At 42.4% G+C, this 12,359-nt stretch overlaps 1 protein-coding gene across 3 annotated transcripts in view; it reads left to right on the top strand.

Annotated features, from left to right (window-relative positions):
- Positions 1–12,359, top strand: part of phip (PHIP subunit of CUL4-Ring ligase complex) — a 228,272-nt gene that overhangs the window by 95,360 nt on the left and 120,553 nt on the right. For all 3 annotated transcript variants that reach the window (XM_078212450.1, XM_078212449.1, XM_078212448.1), the window contains exon 9: positions 5,137–5,237. In XM_078212450.1, the coding sequence (XP_078068576.1) occupies positions 5,137–5,237 (101 nt within the window). The remainder of the gene's footprint in view (positions 1–5,136; positions 5,238–12,359) is intronic.

Below are 12,359 nucleotides of genomic sequence, written 5' to 3'. Positions count from 1 at the left end.
AATGCTGTTCCATTGAAATATGCTCCACTTGCCCCCAATTTGTTTCTCAAAACTAGATCCAGCACTGCTTGCTTCCTTGTTGGACTTGTTAGGATCTTTGGCCAGACCCCAAGTGTTGGAAGGTTTGGTTAGTGTTTTGTTTCGAGTAGAGTAAGTTTGAGATTCAAGACACTTGCTCAGTGAATAAAGACTCAGCCAGAAGATTCTACGGATTTTGAACAAACAAAAATAAACTTTACTGTACAAGGTCAGAAAGATGAGGCAATTTACAATATCTATCTATGTGGTACATCTGAATTAACAGGCAACTATGGTCCACACCACACTACACAATAAATGGCAGATGCAACCAAGACAGAATCCATTGATTTCTCAGCAACTCACTCAGACGTCAGTAAATACTGAGAGTCAGCCAGTCCAACTGAAGCTCCCTCTCTTTCACGACAATTTCATTCTTCACCGTTGAAGATCTAACCTGTGAACTCTCTCCAAAAATCACTGCAACTTGGATAGTGTCAAAGTTTGGTGAACTGGTTTGCTCGCTGTGCGCTGGGGTGATCTTTACAAATGGCACCCCGATCTTCAAGCTTCTAGTTGCTCATAGGGCAGGTGAATCAGAGGCTGCCCTGGCACTGATACATCGTGGGACCCATCACTTTTTTTTTCTCCCCCAAGTCATGGACTATATGGTGGAGAAAGCCGCCATCTCTGTCAGTGTCTTCAATTCTGTTTCTCCCGCCTGACATGGGCCTTTGCTGGTATTTGGGAAAATCCCGGCCCTGGTTCGTGCATGCCCAAAAACTCTGAGGTCTTTTGGGAATTCCTGAATTCCACTCTCAACTCCATGGTCAGTATAGTTTTCATAACAGGCTCAGCACACACTGATGAAACAAACTCTCTTGTACACATTTTAGGAAATGTTCCCTCTCTTTATCCTTTGCACTATTGCTGTCCCGGTCTATATTCAGGTATTTGAAGTCCCTAATTATTAATACAATGTAGTTCGTGCATCTTACTATTGTTGTAGGGATAAATCCCTTGTACCAGTGCATTCAAGGAGGCCGAGTCGCAAGGCAAGGTTCAAAGCGTTTTTCTTTATTGTACAATTACTGTGATCCCAGGGAGACCCCTGTAGCCAGCTCAGAAACAGTGTCTTGGCCACGTTGATCTCAATAGTTACACATTTGCTCTGGATATTTATAGGGATCCAAATTCGAGCGGGAACATTTGCTCATACATTTTTACAATACCTAAAAGGTGGCCTGTCTGGTCAGGAAGTTCCCTGGGAGACTTGTCAATTTGCATCTGTATGGTGTGTGTCCGTGTTAATGGGACTGCCTGTTCTTGCCCCAGTGTTTTAATGTGTTTCCCATTATCCTCTCGATGTGTCCCCTTATCTAAATCGACCTCTGATGTTTTGTGTCTGTATTCTATGCTTGCGAGATTAGGTGTTAATGTCATTTTGTCCTGCTGTGTGTAGGGGGATTTAATCTAATCTTTTATTCTTTTTATCCTGGTTTATTAAGTTTCTTTGCCTGCCTTGGCCATTTTATTCCCGTAATATTTTATTGACAGTACAGTTATGCCATATATCCCACTGCCAGGTCTTGACTCGCAGATATCCCGATCTTCTGGCTAAGGGCCGTTTTAAAATGCAGCTTCGTGCTGTTGCTGGGCAGAATAAGGATCTTTTGTCGGCTTTGAAGTTAAAGGTCTCTCAGCTGTGCAGAGGGGGATTTAAACGAATGTCCATTCGGGTGTTCCCCTCTGCATTGTGGGCACGTTATGAATGGTGCCAATCAGTCCAATAAATGAATATGTTTAATGAGGTGAATATTGATGAGATAATAAAAATATGGCTTTTGGAAAATGGCCTACTTCACTATAATTTACCAGTTGGATCTGATCTAGTCTTTGTAATGTCTTTACACTTTAGAACAGAACCAATCCAGTACCTGTCTGACTGCAGAAAATTGATTTGTGACGAGGGGTGGATATAGTCAATTTTATGAGGCCAGCATGGTCACTCCAGGCAAAACAGATTTAAAAAAAAATTTATTCCTTAGACATGGGCGATGCTGGCTGGTCAGCATTTATTGTCCATCCCTAGTTGCCCTTGAGAAAGTGGTGATGAGCTGCCTTTTTTAAATGCTGCAATCCATGTGCTGTGGGTTGACCACAATGCCAATAGGGAGGGAATTCCAGGATTTTGACCCAGTGACTGCAAATGAACAGCGATGTATTTCCAAGTCAGGATGATGAGTGGCTTGGAGGAGAACTTGCAAGTGGTGTGTTCCGATGTATCTGTTGTCCTTGTCCTTCTAGATGGAAGTGATCGTGTATTTGGAAGGTGCTGTCTAAGGATCTTTGGTGAATTTCTGTAGTGCATCTTGTAGATAGTACACACTGCTGCTACTGAGTATCAGTAGTGGAGGGAGTGTATGTTTGTGGATGTGGTGCCAATCAAGCGGGCTGCTTTGTCCTGGATGGTGTCAAGCTTCTTGAGTGTTTCTTTTATTCCTGTAAGGGAGCCTGAGAAGTTAAAGTTTATTTATTAGTCACAGGTAGTCTTACATTAACACTGCAATGAAGTTACTGTGAAAATCCTCTAGTCGCCACATTCCGGCTCCTGTCCGGATACACACAGGGAGAATTTAGCATGGCCAATCCACCTAACCAGCACATCTTTCGGACTGTGGGAGAAAACCAGAGCACCCGGAGGAAACCCACGCAGACACAGGGAGAATGTGCAGACTCCACACACACAGTGACCCGAGGCTGGAATCGAACCCGTATCCCTGGTGCTGTGAGGCAGCAGTGCTAACCACTGTGCCACCGTGCCGCCCCTGTTTCTGGATCTGAGGAATGCAGCAGCGTTGTTAACTTCTAGTTCAGGAAAATAGTTGCAGCAGTTTACAATAGAGCTTTTTGCACAATCAGTAAAGGTGATAAAAGCGGTTTGAACCTGAGAAGCATAGTACAAATCCTGTAATTATACCTTCACAAACACAATATAATAGCTAAAGTCCTTCTAACGGTTTCCAATGCTACAGCCAAAAGCCTTTCAACTCTAAACTATCTATGGATGCCTATTACTCAGTTTTGTTTAGGTAGGTATTAATTTAAGAAACGCTAGAATGTTCAAACCAGGGTGATATTCTGAAAACACTGGCTGGGAAGAACAAAATAGAATTAATTTTCAAACCCAAGTTAATATTTCTGGAATAAAACAGAAATGCTGGAAATACTCAGCAGGCCAGTTAGTGGAGAGAGAAACAGAGTTAAAGTTTCAGTTCGCTTTCATTAAATTTACCTCGGGTTTTAAAGAATCCTGAACAAATGGATGAAGGTCTGGATCTATTGATTTTGTATTCATGTTCACATGGAAGCAGTTTAGAGAATCAAATGGGTTTCTCTAAACTCGCCTTCAACACGAGTATACACAACATCACCATCTGAAATTAATACAAAGGTAACTGCATATGGACAGCAACATTATAAGTGCCTTTGCCTCCTGGGGCACTGCCCCTCTTCCTATCAAAAGCTGCCATCATCACTCCCTTACTTAAAAAAAAAGAACTGTTGATCTCTTTTCCCTTGCAAATGATCTCTCAACCTTAAATCTTCCTTCCCTTCAAGACCTTGATCATGATGTTACCTCCAAACTCTGTGCCCATACCGTTCCCACTCTCTCCTCAGTTTTCTTCTAACTTCCACAAAATATATGAATGACGTTCTCTCGGGAAGAGCAGACTAAAGCCAAAAATACAACATGGTTGCTAATTATTCCAATAAAGAATTCAGGAGTAACTTCTTTTTGTCTAGTGAGTGGTTAAAATATGGAACTTGCTCACACAAGGCTGATTGAGAGGGTTAAGGTGGATGAATTTAAGGAGAAACTAGCTAAGGGGAAATGTGATGGAGAGAGGAATAAAAGGATATGTTGATGGACTAGAAGAATAAGGGTGGAGGAGGCTCATAAGGAACATAAGCACCAGCAGGGACCTGGCGGATTGAATGGTTTGTTTCTGTATTCATGATTTATGTAATACCATGACTGTGACCATTGCTCATTTTTCCTCCTGGACCTCTCTGGGGCTGTTGGTGTGGTTGATCAGCTTTGTGGGATTCTGCCCATTCTTGTTTGATCATAGCCTTAGCATTTCCAGCAATGGCTTGTCTTCTGATTGCTGCACCTTAATACTGGGAATCCTTTATTTGCATCTTAAGTCCTTATCCATGTACTTGTCATTTGCTGGCACTTATCCTCGTCCTCTAGCATGGCAAATTTAAAACTCTAACTTCTGTGTTTAAATTGCTTCACCACTCCCTTTCTGTGCAATCTTTTCCAGTTCTTTTTATTTTTCAGACTCTGGGGCATCTTCCGCCCTTCGTACCATAACTGGTAGTAATGGCCAGGATGTACCCCCGCCCCCAGGATACTGAGGCCAGTTTTGGTGCCATGTTGTAACCCGACCTGTGAAGGCACTTGACCAAGTACCTTTGACCTGGCCTCATCTCTCAACTCAGTTTAGGTGCCAAGTGTGTTTGTTTTCACATAGCCACTGGAAAAAACTCTTCCTTCCTGCTTCCTTAATCCCTGGTTGCTTTATTAGTTAGAATATTGAACGGTAAAAGCACCTGAAAACAATTGCATCTGGATCATTCTTGGGGAATGTCGTGAGAAAATTGGTTGTACTTACAGCCAGTCCACTTAGAATAGAAGAGAATCATAGCATACCTATAGTGCAGGAGGAGGCCATTTGGCCCATCGAGTCTGCACCGGCCACAATCCCACCCGGGCTCTATTCCCGTAACCCCATATATTTACCCTGCTAATCCCCCTGACACTAGGGTCAATTTAGGTTGGCCAATCAACCTAACCCGCACATCTTTGGACTGAGAGAGGAAACCGGAGCACTGGGAGGAAACCCACGCAGACACTGGGAGAATGTGCAAACTCCGCACAGACAGTGACACGTGGCCGGAATTGAACCCGGGTCCCTGATGCTGTGAGGCAGCAGTGCTAACCACCCGTAACTAACAAACATTGTGTTGAACTGTGTTGCAAATTTTGACAGTGAAATATGCTTTTGTATGTCGCCTGATATTAACCTTTTCAATGTTGCTTTTCAGTTTTCGCCAATGTGCACTGGCTCTTTGAGATTCCTGTCTTCCACGGGGGCAGACGGTACAGTTTGTTTCTGGCAGTGGGATGCTGGCATGTACAAATTTAGGTAAGTAAATGTGCTTTCTTTTTAAGAAAAGATTAACAGAGTTTCTTAAAACAAATAACATTTTGCAGTTGATTGCTCTTAAATATTTTGGTATTTAATTAGTTAAAAGTCTGAGTTCAACAGAACATAATAATATGGGTTACATCTGTTAATTCAAAGCCATCTTTGCTGGAAGAATTATTGAATTATCACAATTGTATGAATTGAACAATTTTAACATAACACCACAGGAGGCCTTTTCATTTGAACGACCTCAGTTTGAAGTTTTTTCATCAGTTCACATACAAGTAGAGTACCTCAATCCGGCAACCTCAGTACATGCCGGATTTCAGAACTTGGTTGATTTCAGGAAGAAAATCGGAATGCCTCAACTCAGTGAACAGGGGATGGAGGAAAAGCAACTAATATGATTGGAAAGCACTTTAGGTTAATAGCCATGTCTCTGATGATGTTAATTCACTTCTAATGCATTGAATTCAATAACCTCCCCCCACCCCAACTTCCCTACATCAATGCACCATGTTCAAAATGAGAAAAGATCAATAAACTGAAATTATTTTAAAAACGCCCTGTCATTGTAACTATTAGCTTTTTTATTCATGTAAGATTGTACAGCAATCTTCAATTAAGTCCTAATTCTCTTTGAACTGACTTGGACCAACTGCAAGAAGAAGCCCATGGAACTTAAAGGCTTTTGGGAATCAAGTGCATTATTTGAATCTAAGCCTTGGACTTCTATTTGGGTGGCCTTAATGGCATCAAAACCCAGTACAGGTACCCTGTGCTATAGCAAGAATAGGTCTGTTTCCTGATCTAGAGTACAATCCATAGCCAAATATTCTGCCCCTTCGGATTCTGCAAGAGTTTATTGTTCTTCCTGAGTGAATACAACTGTCTCTGCTACATCTGCACTGGCTCGAGTGGGGTCAAGTTTTGCTGGAGCACGGGAAATGTCAGGCATGTGAAGCCGACCAGCATTCAGCAACTCCCCGAACTTTCCTGAGCTTGGTCGGGTTGGGTCAAGGTTCACTGGAGCGTAGGAAAACAAAAGTCTGGTTTTCAGACACCCCCGGGTTTCAGTTGCTGTCTGCCTGTATATATGAATATATGAATTAAGAGCAGGAATGGTCCATTCGGCTCGTCAAACCTGCTCAGCCATTTGATAAGATCATGGTTGATCTGATTGTGGCATTGACTCAATTTTTTTTGTCTGCTGCCTAAACTCTTTGATTCCCTTGTCAATCAAGAATCTATCTAAACTCAGCCTTAAAAATGACCCTGCTTCCATTGCTCTCTGGGGAAGAGAATCCCGCAGGCTAAAAAACCTCTTGAAGATAAAAGATTTCCTCATCTCCATCTTAAATTAGGGGCTCCTTATTTTTAAATTGTGTACCCTAGTTCTAGTCTCTTCTTCAAGGGGAAACACCTTCCCATCATCCACCCGGTAATTTCCCCGCAGGATTTTATTGGTTTAATAAGATCGCCTCTCTTTCTAAACTCCAATGGGTACAGGTCCAACCTGGCAGCAGAGTGGCACAATGGTTAGCCTTGCTGCCTCACAGCGCCTCACACTTGGGCCACTGTCTGTGTGAAACTTACACATTCACCCAGTGTCTATGTGGGTTTCCTCCGGGTGCTCTGCTTTCTCTTCCCCCCCCCCCCACACACAGTCCGAAAGACGTGCTGGTTACCCTCCGTCTACCTGAACAGGCACTGGAATTTGGCAACTAGGGGATTTTCACAGTAACTTAATTGCAGTGTTAATGTATCCCAATTTGTGACACACTAATAAATAAATACTAACCTGTAAAATTCTAACAGGATTAGACAGGGGAGGTGCAGGAAGGAAGTTCCCAATGCGGGCGGAGTCCAGAACTAGAGGTCACAGTCTGAGGATATGGGGTAGACCATTTAGGACTGAAATTAGGAGAAATTTCTTCATCCAGAGAGTGGTGAGGCTGTGGAATTTGCTAGCACAGAAATCAGTTGAGGCCAAAACATTGTTTTCAAGAAGGAGTTAGATATACTGTTGCGGCTTAAGGGGGTCAAAGGATATAGGGGGAAAATTAGTTGGATGATCAGCCATGGTCATAATGAATGGCAGAGCAGGCTCAAAGGGTGAAATGAACTATTATTGCTCCTATTTTCGATGTAGCACCCAGGTCCCTTTGTACACCAAGATTCCCAGTCTATCCCGTTCAAATATTCTGCCTTTCTATTTCTCTGTCTGGTGGATAGCTTCGCACTTATCCACGTTATATTGCACCTGCCATGTATGTAGCCATTCACTCAACTTGTCTAAATCACCTTGAAGCCTCTTCGCATCCTCCTGATCACTCACATTCCCATCAAGTTTTTTGTTGTCAGCAAACTTGGAAATGTTACATTTGGTCCCTTATTCAAATTATTGATGTATATTGTGAATAGCTGGGGCCCAAGCACTGATCCCTGCGAGACACCACTTGTCACCCACTGCCTGACATTTTGAAAAAAAATCCCATTTATTCCAACTCTCTGCTAACCAGTTCTCAATCCATGCCAATATATTGCCCCAGTCCCATGTGCTTTAATTTTGTACATTAATGTCTTATATGGGACTTTATCAAAAACTTTCTGAAAATCCAAATATACCACATCCACTGTTTTACCCTTATCTACTCTACTAGTTATATCCTCAAAAAGCTCTTGTAGTTTTGTCAAACATTGTTTCCCTTTCATAAATCCATGTTGACTTGTCTAATCCCATTGATATTTTCTAAGAGTCCTGATATCACATCCTTTTTTAACATTTTCCCTGATACTGATGTTAGGCTAACCAGTCTGTAATTCCATGTTATCTTCCTCCTTTTCAAAATAATGGGATTACATTTGCCACCCTGCAATCTGCTGGGACTGTTCCAAAATCTACAGGATTTTGGAAAATGAAAACCAATGCATCCACTATTTCCATAGCTTATCTCCTTTAGTACCCTGGGATGTAGTTTATCAGGCCCTGGGGATCTATTGGCCTTTAGTAATACTAATTTCCTTCAATTCCTCCTGCTTACTAGATCCTTGGTTCACCAGCATTTCTGGGAAATTATTTGTGTCTTCCTCCGTGAAGACAGAACTAAAATAATTGTTTCATTGTCCTGCCATTTCCTTGTTCCCTATTATATATTCTCCCATTTTGGACTGTAATGGAATCAAATTTGGCTTCACTAATCTTTTTCTTTTTTTACAATTCTAGATGCTTTTGCAGTCCATTTTTATGTTGCTTGCAAATTAACTCTCAGACTCTACTTTTCCTTTCTTAATCAATCTCTTGATCCTCCTTTGCTGAATCCTGAACTGCTCCCTATCCTTAGGATTGCTACTTCTCCTAGCAACTTCGTTAGACTCCTTTGGACCTAATACTAACCTTAAATAATTTTGTAAGCCATGGTTGAGCTCATCAATAAGGCCAGCATTTGTTCCCCATCCTGAATTGGCCTTGGGAAGCTACTGATGAGGCACATTCTCGAATGCAGTTCATTAAAGGGCAGTTAAGAGTCAACCAGGTGGTTGTAGGTTTGTCGTCGCCTATAGGCTAGACCAGGTAAGAACGGCAGATATCCAAAAGGGCATCAATGAACCAGATAGAATTTTGCAACAATCCAGTAGTTATATGGGTGCCATTATTGGTATCAGCTTTTTGTTTCGGGTTTTATTTAATTAATTGAACTTATTGTCTTCCACTGCTGTTGTGGGTTTTAAAGTCATGTCTGTGGATCATTAGTCAAGGCTTTTACACTATTGCTTAGTATTAGAACCACTATGCTACTGTACCTCTGAAAAAAAACAATGGGGGAAGAGGGGTTTATCTAACTTCACGTAGATCGGTGGGCTGCTTTATAGTTGGCTAATCCTAGGAAATCACATTCTGGGAAATCTGCAACAAAATTGATGTTTTCAAAATAAAGTCAGCGCAGTGTTGGTTAGAGTAGAATTTTGTTTTGTTATAGGGAAAGAATTTTGAGCAAAAATGGTAACCTATCACAATTTGATTTCCAGCCTGAGGGTGATAATTATGCAAAGATTTGTTTATTTCTTTGTTTTTTTTTATAAAGAGCTATACATTTATATGCTGGAGGTCTTGTGGTTCAGCAGCATCCCTGCCTCTGAGCCAGGAGTTCAGGATTCAAGTCCCACCTCAGGACTTGAAGGCCAAGGAAGGTACATTCATAACCTGGTCAAAACAGGTTGATCATCAACCTGTAAAATCTTTTCTACTCGCTGATAGCAGGCAGTAAGGCAGGAAGAGACTCCTGGTCAACCACACTTGATGTGGAGTGGTGCCCCTCAAGCTATATAGCCTCTGGTTGCAGGCTAGTGACCTGTTCCAGGGAAAGAATTGCGATGGGAGCTGATGGAAGCCTGTCTTGTACACCACGAGGTGTGGGAAAAAACCAACAATTCATTCATATGAGGATACAAATGAGCAGTTCCTTTACATAGAAATCATAAAAACCCTACGGTGCAAAAGGAGGCCATTCAGCCTATCGAGTCTGCACCGACAACAATCCCACCCAGGCCCTATCCCCGCACCCCCACACACTTACCCCGCTAATCCCTCTATCCTATATATCCTGGGACACTAAGTGGCAATTTAGCATGACCAATCAACCACACCCACACATTTTTGGAAACCGGAGCACCGGGAGGAAACCCACGCAGACACGGGGAGAATGTGCAAACTCCACACAGATAGTGACCCAAGTCGGGAATCGAACCCAGGTCTCTGGAGCTGTGAGGCAGCAGTGCTAACCACTGCCACCGTGCCGCCCCATGTTTACAAGTTTTCTTAATTTGTTCAAGATGGTGCAAGCATGGCTCTCTCCTGAAGAATGGATTTACATTTGAATCATCTGAATGGAAATAGTGAATCAATTCAATCTTTCTATCAGGAAGAAACTGAATGAGAAATGGCTACCTTCTAAAACTAGTATATCCCATAACAAGGGTAGTATCCTAGGCCCATCCATCTTAAGCTGCTTCATCAATGACCTTCTGTCCATCATAAGGTCAGAAATGGAGATGTTCGCTGTTGATTGCACAATGTTCAGCACCATTTGCGACCTGTCAGAGACTGAAGCAGTCCATGTCCAAATGCAGCATGACGTGGACAATATCAAGGCTTGGGTGGATAAGAGGCAACAGAAGTGCTAGGTGATGAACATCTCCAATAAGAGAGAATCTAACCATTACCCCATGACATTCAGTGCCATTGCCATTGTTGAATCCCCCACTGTCTACTTCCTGCGGATTACCATTGACCAGAAACGAACTGGACTAGCCATATAAATACTGTGGCTTCAAGAGTAGGTCAGAATTTTGTAGTGAGCAACTAACCTCCTGACTCCCAAAAGCTTGTTCACCATCTACAAGCCACAAATCAGGAGTGTGATGGAATACTCTTTATTTGTCTGAAAGAGTGCAGCTTCAGCTACACCCCAGAAACTCAACAATATTCAGGATAAAACAGCCTTCAGCTTGGGGGGATTAGCTCACTTGGATTGGCACTCTTTCCACAAACATTTACTCCTTCTAGCACCGATAAACAGCTGTGTGTACAACCTACAAGATGCACTACAGGAACTCAAGGAGGCCCCTTAGCACCTTCCAAACTCACGACCTCTACCATCTAGAAGGACAAGATAATCAGACACATGGGAGAACCACACCTTCAAGTTCCCCTCCAAGTCACTTACCATCCTGACTTATCACCGTTCCTTCACCATCGCTGGGTCAAAATCCTGGAACTCCCTCCCTAACAGCACTGTGAATGTACCTGCATCACAGCGGCTGCAGTGTTTCAAGAAGGCACCACCTTCTCAAAGGCAGTTAGGGATGGGCAATAAATGCTGTCCTAGCCAGCGATGTCCACATCCCGTAAATTAATAATAAAAACATTCAAAGACAACTGATCGAGATCACCGACTTTCACATAGAACACCTTTAATGGCACAATTTGAGTTTCATAATTGTTGAACATCCTTTTCCGTCAAGCAGCATATAACTTAAAGGTATTTCATATCTTGTCCTTAGAAACTGCTTGCTGTTATGGCAGAACATGAAGATCATTTTTCACACAGCTATTGTTTTCAAGAATGGAGTTTATCACTATTTTATTTGTTTAAAAATCTGATGCCCTCATCTTATTATCTGAGTCGTTGTAAGAAAATAATATTTCACAGATGGAGATCATAGAATCATAGAATTCTATAAGGCAGAAGGAGGCCATTCGGCCCAGTCTGCACCAACCACAATCCCACCCGGGCCCTATTCCTGTAACCGCAAATATTCACCCTGCCAATCCCTCTGACATTAGGGTCAATTTAGCATGGCCAATCAACTAACCCACACACCTTTGGACTTTGGGAGGAAACCAGAACACCCGGAGGAAACCCACGCAGACACGGGGAGAATGTGCAAACTCCACACAGACAGTGACCCGAGGCTGGAATTGAACGGCAGCAGTGCTAACCACCGTGCTGCCCCAAAATCAAAGTGGAGAATGTGTGCATCGTTCCCACTACCTCGTGTGCTAAGTGAGTGCTCTATCATTTGAGCTAATCCCCCAAGCTGAAGAGATGAAGGGTAAAGTAATAGCAGCATGCACATGTTGTAGTGATGGGTGGTCCAGGGATAAATTTCAAGTCTGCACAAGAACATCTGATTGAATTTGGATTAGCATGTTTGGAAACCAGTCACTGAGCTAACTGCATATTTTACTATGATCACCTGCTCTTCACATCAGAATGAAGATATTTTTTAAAAAATGATAACCCTCCCATTCTGAACAAAGTCAATTTCCAAGTGTGTACAGAATCTTTTTTTTTGAAGGAAAGCCTTCCTGAGGAGTTTCATCAAGGCCTACATCTCAGGAGGATGCTACTCAATCCATTGTATCCTGGCTGGCTCTTTGTTACAGTGATCTAATTAAATCCAACGCTGCTATTTTCCAATAGCTTTGGATCTTCCCCTGCTTCAAATATTTGTCCAATGTTCCATTAAAAATGTAGTGATCTCTGCCTCAACTGACCCCTTTAAGAGAGCATTCTATACTTTAACAACGGTGTGAAGACAGTTTTATTAATTTCT

The sequence above is a fragment of the Mustelus asterias genome, chromosome 5 (assembly GCF_964213995.1).
Source record: "Mustelus asterias chromosome 5, sMusAst1.hap1.1, whole genome shotgun sequence".
NCBI classification, from domain to species: Eukaryota; Metazoa; Chordata; class Chondrichthyes; order Carcharhiniformes; family Triakidae; genus Mustelus; species Mustelus asterias.
This window is presented reverse-complemented; position numbering and strand designations above follow the sequence as displayed.